The sequence below is a fragment of the Chelonia mydas genome, chromosome 4 (genome assembly GCF_015237465.2).
Source record: "Chelonia mydas isolate rCheMyd1 chromosome 4, rCheMyd1.pri.v2, whole genome shotgun sequence".
NCBI lineage: Eukaryota > Metazoa > Chordata > Testudines > Cheloniidae > Chelonia > Chelonia mydas.
Window position 1 is genome coordinate 116586260 of NC_057852.1, and position 14225 is coordinate 116600484.

Here is a 14225-nt window from a genome sequence, read left to right on the forward strand (position 1 = left end):
TCTAATACAAGCACAGACGGTATTTACCAAAATAATCTTTTCTTCCTTATCTGAAGACGGTTACTATATTTTCCCCCTTCAATTCTCTGGTACCTCTTCATTTCTCTACAAATTGCTTATGGTTCAGAAAGTTAACTAGATAAATCCCTTTGTACCTGGCATATATAGCAGACAGAACTACTGATTTATATATGTTCAGTTCTTCCAAGTAATCTCTTTCTTGCTTTTTATCAACAGCAGTGTTTTAAATTCTTCTTTACGTTACATACATTTTTCCATATTTTTCTTCATTATAAAGGAAAATTTAAAAGCATTGTTGCTCCTATAACAACACCATGTTGTTTTCTTAAGTTTCATACATCAAAAAAGTTAAGTTTTAAAAACTCACTTTTCAGTCATAGCATTGTACTGGCCATAGATTCCATCTTGGCGGTACCAATCTTCCACACCCAAAAGAAATTTCAAGAAATGAGGAGATTTTATGGAGCCAATTAATTTAGAAATCATAAAACTAATACACCGAGTCCACTGGGGTGAAATATCTCATTTAGGCTGAATCTCAGGTGCTATTTCAAGATCTCAAAGCTTGTAAAATTTAAGACCAAAATTAGAATTGCAATGACCCATGCATACCTAAACAGTGCTAACACTGTTGCATTAATTTAGGTGGATACATGGGCCAAGGATGTTAATATAACTCAGCCACTGTCCAACATAATAAACAGTTTTATACAAGGTTCAGAGTTTGGTATTCAGAGGCCTCATCCCGCTTAGCACCATGGCAAACACACCATTAAAAATCCTTTGTAACATCTGAACAGAGATACAGAAAAGTAGTTAAACAAAGCAAAGCAAAGCATCTGAAAGACATGCTATTAAATAAGGCTTTCACTTTAACAACATCCCTTTCTCTTTAGCCACAGAGAGTTTTTAGAAAAGCATCCTTTTTGACAGTCTTTTAGATGATATCTAAGATGGAAATAACTAACTTCTCTTCTCCTCAAAAGGACAGTTAAGATGGGCTGAAGCTGTTGCTGCTGCTTCCCAGAAGACAAAACTAGACAAACACAAAAGGGAAGAGAAAAGAAAGGCATAGAGAGAAATGCAGCTTCCTGAACTTGTAGGGAGCAGTCTCTGCCACCATTGCTCAACCAGCCAACATCCAAGCCATTGGGTGTAATGACTGAGCATCTGACCTTGGTTCTGAGATATTATGTCCTGGCAGGCTGGTGGGGTATGGGAGACTGTGTAGACATCTGCAAAAGGTTTGGACAGCCAAAACTGCCTCAGCAAATGAGAGGATAAATGTCAGGTCCTGCCCCCATGTGGGCTGCAGTGGCAGCTCCTGTGGCTCTTATCCCACAATATTGGGTCCAGCTCCTCACTCAGGCTGTGGGTTACAGAGTGAGCCCGCCCTGCACTTACCTTGCAGCAGCAGCTGCTGTCCCACCAGGCTACGGCAGACACCCTGCAATCTGGTGCACAGGGTTGCAGCACTGCTCAGGTTTGGGCAAGGCACCCCCTTGCCTCCCTGTCATGACGGTGCTGCAGCCAGGCCAAACTTGAGAAAGTGGAACTGTGAGCCCTTGGACTAGATTAGAACATGTTCAGTGGGGAGCTGAGTCCAGCCCCACAGGATAGGAGCCCTAGGAGCAACTGTGTGGTCAGTTTTTTCATTTTATTTTGTTATTTAACATTTGCAAAAAACATGGGCTCCAGGCATATCGATCTGTTGAGTCTCCCAGGACTAGAATAGGACAAAGACCCCCTTTCTGCTTTTGAATGAGGAGATATCTGGAGTAGGAGCTCCATCCCCTGAACTCTGGTGGAACCTCCTCTGTGGCTCCTAGATGAAACAATGACGCCGGGCCCTAGAAAGGGATGTGGTAGTCATGGGCAATGATTTCTGACACCGATCTGTCTGACATCAAGGCAGATCACACCTGATGGAATAGGGCAAGGCAGCTTCCAAAAGAGGTGCTCACTTGACTGGATCTGATGTGGCTCCATAAATTTGCTGATGTGTCATAAGAGTGGGGCGTGCTGCTGAGGAGGAGGAGGAGAACTAGGGCCCTTTGTTGTATTTTGAGTTTTTCTTGGCATGGTACTCCAGTGGCCTGTGGTGGTTGGATGCGTCTGTGGCGGTTGGATGCGTCTGTGGCCTCAAGTAGGTTTGCATACAGCATGGCTTGCAAAACAGGGCTGGAATGTAAATCTCCAGGCACCACAAAGTGGCCTTTGAGTCTTTCAAGAGTACGGAGAATTTTCTTCACTTGTTAAATAGCTCTGTTCTCTCAAAGGGCAAGTCCTCAGCTGTAGCCAGGAGCTACAATGCTCTAAACATTGCCACCACTGTGGCCACAGACCTCTGTGCTGTCTGAGGCATCCATTGTGGTGTCTCACTGTGGTGTCTGAGGCATCCGTAGCCACCTGTTGGACTGTCTCTGCTACTAGCTCACCTTCCTTATGTCTCTTAGCTCTTCTCTATCATTGCGCAGGAGCTTCATGATCTGATAGTACAGAGAACTCAGTGACAGCACACGAGGTCATTCCCTCAATCAAACTCACTTCTCTCTAGGTGAAATCCTAGCCCCATTAACTTTTATAGAACCAGGATTTAATCTTCTGTCTCAGGCCCTATCCCTATACTCTGACTATAACAAACAACTAGTGCGGCCTAATCCTTTCAGATTTACTGTTACCCATTTACCACTTACTCACATCTACCCTTTTACTCCTCCATTAGACACACTGATTAGGTAGCATCCCCTCCCTCACTACTTGGATGGCAGGGGTGTGTGGTTTGAGGGAGAGTATGGGACATGAAGTGTGGATGGCGTCACCCGCACTGTAGGGGATACAGGTATTGCTGTGCAATTGTTCTGGCTGCATTAAAGAAGTGCTGGATTTTAGGGCAATGCAGCCTGGCTTCTTTCATTCACATATCCCTGATTCCTTTAATAAACACAGAGTTTCCACCATGGCAACCATGGATGGCAACCCTCCAGCTGGGAGAATATAAGTTTAAGGTAACTTCCAAAGCAGATGGTTTCTAATGGTAGAATAATGCAGCAGTCACACTATCAGGCCACTGGCGTTGCCTATACATATGAGCTACTTTAAGAATGAAAATGAAGCAAAATAGCTGAGAAATAAATTTTTTTTTTTCAAATTTGATAGAATGGTGAAATTTAAACTGAGAATTGTCTTTTAAAACACAGCAGCACTGAGATACTATAAAAGGATAGCGGCGCTACAGCACAATTGTCAGTCTCTCCCTGGGTTTACAGGCCTGAATGGCTGGCAAGCTTCCTGGCCTGTTGTACTAAGAAGCACAGAAAGCTTTGTACCACCCCCAGCACTACAGTTTACTCATTTTATCTGTGGGGGAAGGGGAGGCACAGGGGAACAGCAATAACATTGGCTGCACTGTTCGCACACCAATTCTGCTGACTAATCCACAAGCAGCATTAAGAAGGGATCAGGCTGCAGCTCAAACGCCACAGTTTAAAAGTAAACTCTAAGGAGGAATGTGCAAGAAGGAAAAGTAAAAATTTCTATCTGTAAGTAGGTTTTTCATAACTTTCTGTTCCGCAAAATATTTTAACATTTTGTCCCAATTTGTGATGAAAAACAAATGTCAATTTCCCAGGGGACAGAAATTCTGATTTTCTACCAGCTCCATACTGAATTTATTATGGCAACGGAGCAAGATCTTGTTCGAAAGAAAAAAAAAATCTGAGTTTTCGTCTGCAACATTTTATTTAAATTAACTATATAAAATAATAACACTGTGTAAGGCTTTGTCTACGCTGCCAATGGAATGACAAAACTTTTGTCATTCACAGGTGCTTAAAAAAGCTGCTCCCCTCGAAAGACAAAAGTTTTGCCGCAGCAAATGGTAGTGTAAATGGCTCGTTGTCGGCAGGAGTGCTCTCCTGTCGACAACGCGAATCCAGCTCGTAGGGGGTGGAAGTATTTTGTCAGCAAAAGTGCCAACAAACAGCATTTACACTGCCCGACTTTTAGCGACATGGCGGTGTAGCTAAACGCTGTGTAGTGTAGACAAAGCCTAAGATCCAGCATCATTACCCTCTCAGAAAGTTATAGAGGGCACAGAAGAGGAAGTAGAGCTGGAGATCAGCTGATAGCCTAATGCAGAATCACAACTCCAAAGATCCTATGAAGATTCTCCTGTTCAGTAACGAACAGTCTTCAGATGAAAGACCAAGCAGAAAAAAAGTGTTAGTCGAGACCATTTTTATATCTTGTAAATGGCAGACAGAAAGAATTTTTTGCTTCTGCTTCAAAATCTACCTTAAAAATAATGATGGAAAAAGACAAGATGAGCCACCTGGAAGTGTTAGTGGGTAGTGATAAAATGTTTGCTCTGACTACAGGTCTCTGAATCCACATGCAAAGGGATGTATGTGAAATCTTTTACTCAGCTATGTGAAAAATTTAGTGTAGAGATCAGAATTTATTCTTTACATCATTATCTCACCCATATTTATTCATGCTATGGGTTACATATAACACTTCTGAGACTATCTTTAACTGCAGAAAAAATATTAGAGTGGATCTGGCAGTCTATAAAATTCTTTGTGTTTTGTAGGGAGTCAAGTGCACTGAAGGTACTAAATAAATTAATAATAAGCCTACTGGTCCATCCACCTCTGAGATGCTGCAAGGAAATAAAATTATATATGCTAACAGCTGTTTAAATATATATAATTGATGAATGAACAAAATCTCTTGGGTTTGCCACTGATTATTCACATATCTGGAGCAATTACAGTGTGAAGAGCAACATTTAGACCGCTGTTCCAAATGCAAATAGCCAATAACACATGCAACCTAATGGGATCAAATCAGGACTGCGTCAATGATTTCCACAGTCAGTCTGCATTCTGCATATGCATTTAAGTGGAATGCTTTGAATGTGACTTAGGAGTTCAACTTTCCCTTCCATTCCTTTCACAGTTTGAAAAACTAAGCTCTGATACAAACCTCCTGATCATTCATTTTATTTCCTTTAGTCACATTTTGTTAATACCTCTCGATTTAGCAACACTGCATATTTAACAGACAGACATTTACTCCCTCTTGCAGGTTATTAATGAAGATTTTAAATAAGACTGGACCTAGAACAATTACATTTCACTACACATCTCATGGTTTAATACTTCACTCTTTATTCATTTCATTCTGGCCATGGTCCCTCAGCCAGTGTACAGTCCATAGAACAGTGTGGAGATCCAAGCCAATATCAACTAATTTTGAAAGTACATTATTTTTGAGAGACATTGGTGTCAAATTGTCTGCTGGTTCATAGCCTAACATACCACTCTGAAGCATTCTTAGAGCATGCAGACACATACCTTGCTTTTTTCTTGCTGGAATTCTATCTGGATGTTGGTCAGTTTAATCCGTAGTTCCTCATTAGCAGCCTGAACTGCTTCTATCTCCATGTCGGATCTCTCTCCCTTGGCACGGCTTTTCTTGGACATAGTTATTTTTAAAGTTTATAGTAAAAATCCCTCCCGCCACACTGAACCAATAGCCAAGCAACCCTCTGTGTTAGACATTAACAATTCAAGTAGTCCTCAACACAGTCCTGCATGTAATACTTTTCCATCATGGCTGATTTCTCTCATATCCTGAAAGAAACGGAGAAGAAGAAACAGACCTATTAGACTGCAGCACGGTTTGACAAAATGAGACATCAACAAACAAAAGTCATAGAATGGATTATAAAATAAATCTGTGTTACTTCAAGCAATTACATAAAAAGCATTAAAAATTTGTAGTAGTTTTCTCTAGCATACCCAGTAAGATACAGTATACGGTGCTTTTATAGAGGTAGAAAACAAAGACCAGAAAAGTAAAAGTTGCACATATGTAACTTTTCCCCCACACAACACCTCGTTATCTAAATATGCACATACTCCAACCCTGTTTCCCAGAAATTGATTTCCTTCTTGTCATGTTAAAGAGCAGATATTAACAAAAACACGAATCACTTCTTATTTAGGACCTGATCCTGAGAGAGACTGACCATTCACAACTGACACTGGGCCTGATCTTGTGTCATCTGAAGCCAGTGGGAGTTTGCCACTGACTTCAAGAGGCGTCATTACATTTAATTCATGTTGTAAATAGAACAGGAAATTGTACAATATTAACTTAAAGTTCCATTACAACCTCTTGCCTTAAGGGAGTCAGGAAATAAGTCACCATTAGTTATTATTTACAGAAACAATTCTGTAATTATAATAGTAATATATTATAAGGTTGCATATGCTATGGAAAATTGCATGCCACCTGAAAATCAAATCCAAAAATACTAAGCTCCTTTAACTCCAATTATATTCCCAAGCATGTGTCCAGGTAAAGTGTTTGTTTATTTAAATCAGATTTATATAATATTCAAGGAGTGTATCAATACCATACAAAGAACTCTAATTCCAAATAAGTAGGAAATTGTAGATTAGTTTGCATACTGATTAGTTACAGAAACTAAATCTGATTTTCTTCCTGATCACCTATGGAACACCAAGTTATTCACAGAATGCAGGAACAGCAGCACTTACTCTTGGCAGCGAATTAGTTGGCAAATTGACTTCAATTTTTTAAATATCCATTTAATCTTCATCACCAAATTATATGCCACAATTTTGGCATTCTTAAGGTATTTGCAATTGGGCACACAAATATTGCTTTGGTACCTAATATGTTTTTGCTAATTCAGGGGTTGTATTATTACCGAAGACAAATACAGTCTTTAGCACTTGGTGTTTGAGATCCTTAAATTAAAGACACTACAGACAAAGTGTTCACAAACATTAACTTATAATGTAACAACAACAAAAATATGCAAGTAACATACTCAATTAACACATAGGTAAACAGATTTATAGGAGTCAAATGACTTGCCCAAAGTAACACCTCTCTGCTCAGATCAGTACCAAACAAGGAACAGAAACCTAGAATCCTGATTCCCAGGCCCTTGTTCTAATTACTGAATTAGACAACACTACTAGTGAGTATTTGCCTCAGTTTCCCATTAGGATCCAGTATAAATAGACCAGAGGCTCCTTTTTAATTGGCTAGAATTAAAAAAAAATGTTTTGTTTTGTAGTCCTACCCCTACTTCTTTCCAACCATAAAATCTCATTGTGATAGGGTAGTCTGCCCCTTAAAGGTAGTAGTGCCTAGTTGTCAGTCCCCCCTGCAATATGTGGCATGGCCATTTATGGATATAAGAAGTTCAATATAAGGATGGAATGGGGATATGGAGAGAGAGGAAGCCGTCTTGGGAATGAATGATGCTTTTCACTGTATCTTTAAGGATCTGAGAAGCCTTGCAGAGAGAGCATGGCAAGGCTCCCAGCTTACCCAAACAATCAGGGATGGGGACTAGCATATATCCTGCCTAGTCCCTCATAAAAAGGTCAGATACCAGCAGAAGGCAGCTACCAAACCCTCTGAGCCTGAGAACTACATGGGAAGCTGAGGGAGAAGCTGGCTAAGGTCCTGCACTGGACTAAAATTACAACCCAGATGCAGGAGAACTGGGCACTCCTGGCCAAAGGAGAGAGGTAACAACTGCCTGAATTACCCAGCTCCAGGAGAAGAGCAGAGGTCTCCTGCCATAAGGAAAGAGAGAGAAACTGAGAAGTAACCCTGAAGGGACTGGGAATATGGCACAAGGGAACACTGAAGGCCAGAAGAAATTCAAAAAGCAATTACATATGTGTAGTGCAGTGATTCTAGAGGTAAATGCAAATTCAAGGCAAACAAACCAAACTCCATGTAACAAGAACCCTTCATGGAATAGGTGGCTCTTAAGGCTTTTTCTGCCTTTATTATGATTATTAATTATTATTATTATTATTAAAAGAGAACAGCTAGCTACTGCATATGATATATTCCATTATCTTCTAGATTAGAGATGACCCATAATCAAAACATTGCCTCCACTACTCCCTACTTTTGTGGGAAATTTGGATTCAAATTCAGTTTAAAAAGTTACATACCTCTGGGACGGTCTTTAATGAAGAGGTTAAAATAAACCAAAGTGAGGTTGTAATTAGAAGTACTCTATGTCATGACAAAAGCTTTCAAAAGTATGAATTCCTTCTAAACTTGAAGGTAGACTGAGATTCTCAGATACTCTCCAAGGAGCTATTCCTGAAACCCATACCCAAGCAAAATTCCTATTGTATTTACATATGATAGGCTAAATTCACATTGAATTCCAAGTAAGGAAATCAAAATCACCCTCAAGTGTTTGGATTGCTAGAATTATTTTACATCTCTCATCTGATCTTTCGTAAAATACCTTAACATGGAAGAGTAAGAACACTTGAGCTACAGATATTTTAGTATGTAAATTTAGAAATGGAATTTGTTCTTCTATCACAAAAGACAAACACCCCAAGGTAGCCTTATTTGACATGGGCATACAGGAAATATGGAGGACAGAAATAAGTCAACGTGAAGTGATGTTGATATTATAATGGAAGTTACCACGTACTTTTGAGTCATTAACTGTACAGTATCCCTGAGCTCTGACTGAGCCAGAGCCATTCCATTTCAGTTGATTTACGATATCCTCATGTGGAGGATGTGCCACATGAAGATAAGATGTGGAGATATTATACCACATTAAGACCAAACTTTTTAATATGGGTGCCTACAGATAGGCACTTCAACCCACATTTAAGCATGAAGCAGGTAGCCTGATTTACAGAGCTGCTGAGCACGTACTGCTCCCATTGACTTCAAAATTCACCTCCAGTGAGTTCAAGCTAACGCCAGCTGCCATTACTCAAAACCTCTGACAAATCAGGTACTTATTCCAGGTGAATTTGGGTATCTAACTTTCGGCACCTACATTGGAAAGTTTGGGGTTAACTGCATAAATGTAACACATTTTCATCACTCCTACTCAGGGTAACACTCACCACTGTATTTTTAAAACCAGTTTAAAGATTCAGAAATCAAGCAAACCCAGCACTATCCTCTCAGTTGCTTATCAGATGGTTTGTAACCAGGATCATTAATTGCTAAATTAAACCTTTGCTCAATACCCTGAGCAGGGAGCGGTACACAATGGTGCCACCTCAGGAGCAGGCAGAGGAAGGAGCTGTGACTTGGAGAGGATCCCCTCTTGCTCCCAGGGGGAATAAGAGTGTAATTCTCACTAGCTTTATACCTGGTGCAGATACTTATGCCCCACTCACACTCTACTACCTCCATCAGTCAGTGTGTTTTGAGGGAAGCAGTACTGCCCAAGTCATGCCCTTCCCCCCTCCCAAACTAATGAGATTGGGTTAATACGATTTTAAAAATAATAATGCCATTTGGGTTCTCTCACTTTGCCTCCTGATTTTTGAGCCTTTATCATACACTTGGGTCCCATTTCCAAGCTTTTCTCTGTAATCACAAGAGCTAGATACTAACTTGATTAAAATGAAAGCGGAGATCATCATCTAATCACCTGACTTCAGGAGCTGGAGCTTGAAGCAAATCATCAAATATTGTGACACATGACAAAATCACAATAGTTAGCAACACTGGCGAGATGAGAAGTCCAGGCACCTCCTACTTCCTGCCCCTCCCCATGCCCCTCTCTGCTCACATCCTCACAGGGAGGAGCAATGGGCATATATAGCCTGTTCTCAACCCCCACCCTATACCCGGCACCCAGATGCAGGTAGGCCATGCAATGAGAGAGTGTATATTACTCCCCATATTCCTCCAGTGCAGCTGCATTAGGACCAGCCATGGTCTAGTCCTAAACAGGCTGAATATCCCACAGCTGTCAGTGCTCTTGATCAAGGGGATGAGGCAATGCAGTAAGATTGTGAACAAAATGACACTGGAAAAAGGAAAGAATATTCCAGAGTCTGGCAAAATTTGAATCTCTCTATTCAGAAGCTTGAACAACTCATTTAATAAATTTACAAGGTGCAACCTGACATATAGCGTCACAAAAGCACCCAGTGTGTAATCCTGCAGTCCGTTAAGACAGGAAACTGCCATTGTCTTTGGTCAGAGTTATGTGTGTGTGTACTTTGAATGTATCACTGCTTTGGCAGTACTTGAATACAAATTATATCATATGGCAAAAATGGAAGAAAATGATGGAGGGAAAAAAAGTGAATTTGAAACACTGCTCCCTTCTTCCCCGCCCCCCATATTGACAAGTTCTCCTTGCAGCAGTAGTTTGTGGATTATCAGCTTATTAATTCCCTCTGCAGGGTAGAAACCATCACCCTTTAAATTAAAACAAGCATGTAAGAATAATGTAAAATAAAATTAAAAATCTTACAAAATGGGTTAAGATTCAACTGGTGACTGTTAAGTTTTTGGTTGTGGGGGAGGAGATGGGAAACGTTTTATGTGGTCAGCAAATCTTACCTAACTGATTATTTTACAACAACTCTGCTAGGAAAGATTGTGTCCCATTTTCATACCATTCCAGTGATGTTAGCAATGGAAAATCCATTAGACTTCTTCAGTGGTGTCAGGAAACCCCATCAGCTGAACAAATATCAATCAATAGTTCCAATTTCTCTTCTTCTGACTTATCTTTTTATGGATACAAAGGATGCACTCTGTCACCATCAGAAGCCATTCTCTTCTTCAGAACCATCACTGAAATGATTAATAGATGGTTCTAGACTTTTCTTCCTAAAAACAAAATGAGAAATTGCTGTATAATATGTCTACCAATCTACAGATGTTAAACTTTCATGAAACATTTCAGCCACATGCTAACAAGTCCCTGATAAATGCTGTGCTGTAGCTTTATAAATGTGTTGTACCTTTATAAATACTATATAACATGCAAGATACAAAAAAAACAATTTTTCTCCATGGGACTGTGAAAAAGTCTAAAGTCCGAGGACTAATGTTTGCTTAAAAGTTACAACAGAAGTCATGCTTCTGTGTCTTCTGTAAAAAAACACTCATTTCTAAAAAATCCAGACATATGTAAAGCAATTCTCTGCTAAACATATGGAATTTACTGGAGAGAAGTCTTTAGGGTACATGAGTCATATGCTTTCAGAATAGGAAATAGTGTGGCTGGCATGTTATTTTATATGCAAAATATTTTATATTTTACTAGAAATTTCCATGCAAAATTCAGAATTTCAGCCTTGATTTCAAAATTAATCAATACTACTCAGATTCAACTTGATTTCTAGCAGGTAAAATTGTTAATTAGTCATCATGACTGAAATATTAGAATAAATAGAGAGAGGCAGAAAACATGTGGGCAAGAAATAATGTCAGTTAAAAAGAATCTTCCTAGACATCAGACAAAACCAATTGCTGTTCTGTTTGGTTAGTGACTAAACTGCCAGGCAGAGAACACTGATTCCATTTAAAAAAATGTCTCTTTTACCAAGATTTTTCCTTCACAGAATGATTTCGTCTTCTGCCTTTAAGCCAAAGATTAATAATACAGCAGTCTACATGCAGCAATAGACTCTTTCCTATGATTTAGTGAATCCTAAGAAGGGAAAGTCAAGGACCCATAATGAAAGTTACCTTCTATCCATCAAGATGCTAAAGGGATTTTTTTAAATTAGATCAGTAAGCTTGTTTCTGTTATTGTTTCATCATAGAATCATAGAACTGAAAGGGATCTTGAAAGGTCATCTAGTCCAGTCCCCTGCACTCAAGGCAGGACTACGTATTATCTAGACCATCCCTGACACGTGTTTGGGGATTTTTAAGAGCAGGTTGGACAATGATGGAGATTCCACAACCTCGCAATTTATTCCAGTGCTTAACCACTCTGACAGTTAGGAAGTTTTTCCTAATGTCCAGCCTTAACCGCCCTTGCTGCAATTTGAGCCCATTGCTTCTTGCCCTATCCTCAGAGGTTAAGGAGAACAATTTTTCTCCCGCCTCCTTGTAACCACCTTTTATGTACTTGAAAACAGTTATGTCCCCTCTCAGTCTTCTCTTCTCCAGACTAAACAAACCCAATTTTTTCAATCTTCCCTCATAGGTCATGTTTTCTAGACCTTTAATCATTTTTGTTGCTCTTCTCTGGACTTTGTCCAATCTGTCCACATCTTTCCTGAAATGTGGCTCCCAGAACTGGACGCAATACTCCAGTTGAGGCCTAATCAGCGCGGAGTAGAGCGGAAGAATTACTTCTTGTGTCTTGCTTACAATGCTCCTGCTAATACATCCCAGAATGATGTTTGCTTTTTTTTGCAACAGCATTACACTGTTGACTCATATTTAGCTTGTGATCCACTATGACCCCCAGATTCCTTTCTGCAGTAATCCTTCCTCGGCAGTCACCTCCCATTTTGTATGTGTGTGTATATGTTTTGTTTATTTTTAAATTTTTTTTGTACCTGGTAAAATTTATAATAGACTTTCAAAATTTGGATTTTTTGTTAAAGGAAAATGCAATTTGTATAGATCTAGTAAGACGAACATGATGGTCTTAAATAAAAGGCACTTGCCTTGGGGAGGCTGCACTACATATTTTAGCAGTTTAGGATTGATGTTTAAGCATATTAAAACCAATTTTATAGACCAGATATCCATGGTTTCCTACTCTCAGACACTCAGTTTATAGAAGCATTTTCAGCACATACTCTTATTAGGAATTTTCAGGAAAAGCACACTTGGATATTTCTCCTTGCAAGTAACTAGCTTGGCAAGGATTTATAAAGTATTCATAAGAAGAGATGGAAAATTTCTTAATTCCGTTTCTAATACTTTATGAACATAAATTGGCCTATACTAGTCAAGGCTATTAACACAGATAATAATTACATGGCTTTAATTAAATGTCTTACATTTTCTAGCACACAAATCCAAACTGTGGTTTTAACTGCAGAGAGCAGTAGGTTCTGTGGAATGAAGTAACATAAGCACATACTTAATTTTAAACAGTTCAAAGCTTGAGTGCTTTGCTGAACAGGGGTGAACTTAAGCATATGCCTAAGCACTTTGCTGAATTGCAGCCTTAGACATTAGAGGATGAGAAGAAGAACTCTAGAAAGGTGCCACTTACCGAACAGGTATTATTGAAGACACTCTGATTACCTTCCCTAGACCGGAGGAAGAGGTTAATGAAGCTCAAAAGCCCTTCCACCAACAGAAGTGTGTCCAATAAAAGACGTTACCTCGCCCACCTTGTCTCAGGTACTATTAATAACATTTAATCAGAGTCAAGCTGCCTGCAACTTCTGAGCACATAAGCATGAGTGAACTGCAATAGGATCCTGGAAATTTTCCAAGAGTAGAGATTTTGTTCCTTGCAACAATTTTTACATACTAAACTGGAGAACATGTAGACCTTTTTATTTACAGCATGCAAATTCTTATACATTTACAATATTTAAGAATGAGAGATTGCAATCCCGGACATCAATCACAACATCAAGTGGACTACCACTGAGTGAAGAAAACCACCCAGGAAACTCACATTTATCACATACTTTACGTTCATGGGAATTTGATTTCATACTAATATGAGTTACTAAGCAGCACCATATTATGAGTGCACAGAAATGGAAAAGACATACAAACTTATCATCCTTCTCCAATATTGTGTTCACAATTCTGTTTATGAATATATCCTGCAGTACTTGATCAATGAGTATTTCAGATTCCATTTTTGAAACAAGGCTAGGACCTAGTTTTGTTTTGGTTGTACCTTCTTGTTGTGAAGGTTCTGTTCAATATCATAGCAGTACAGCCACCATTGAAATTATGATTGTATAGAAGTTCCCATTCTAACCCCTGTTTACAGCCTCTCCTATCTTTCTGAAAACCACTGGACTGAAACTGTTCTTGCTTGGTCCTCCCAAGGTGTGCAGAAAGAGGACTTCCCTCTCCTCTTGCTCTGTTGGGCCTGTACAGGAGAAAGTACACTGCTAATGTCCACAGAAGAGTTCCAAAGTTAATGGCTCCCTGACCCCACCTCCTAGGAGGCCACAGCGACCTCTCTCACAAGCTTCACCAGCTGACAGGCGTTTCTGTAGCTGTAGGCGTGTTAAGGAGCCACACAATAGGAGTGCTCTTATTCCGTGACACTCAATAGTTTTGCAATTGTGGAAGGTGCCTGCTAGGACAACTTGCATTTCTTCTTATGCAAACCATCTCTCCCCATAACACTGTTCCCTACATCCCTCCACAACCTGACAATCCACTGTCCTCTAAAAGCTTCCAGCCAGCCA

At 39.7% G+C, this 14225-nt stretch overlaps 1 protein-coding gene across 20 annotated transcripts in view; it reads right to left on the reverse strand.

Moving 5' to 3' along the window:
- JAKMIP1 (janus kinase and microtubule interacting protein 1) overlaps nucleotides 1-14225 on the reverse strand; it is a 368387-nt gene that overhangs the window by 233445 nt on the left and 120717 nt on the right. For 19 of the 20 annotated variants that reach the window (XM_043544675.1, XM_043544679.1, XM_043544668.1 and 16 more), the window contains 2 exons: nucleotides 10485-10701; nucleotides 5382-5660 (listed from right to left, as the gene is read on the reverse strand). In XM_043544675.1, the coding sequence (XP_043400610.1) occupies nucleotides 5382-5510 (129 nt within the window). In that variant the 5' untranslated portion in view covers nucleotides 5511-5660; nucleotides 10485-10701. Of the gene's footprint in view, nucleotides 1-5381; nucleotides 5661-10428; nucleotides 10702-14225 lie in introns of all 20 variants that reach the window. The other variant, XM_043544670.1, reaches the window with a different exon arrangement.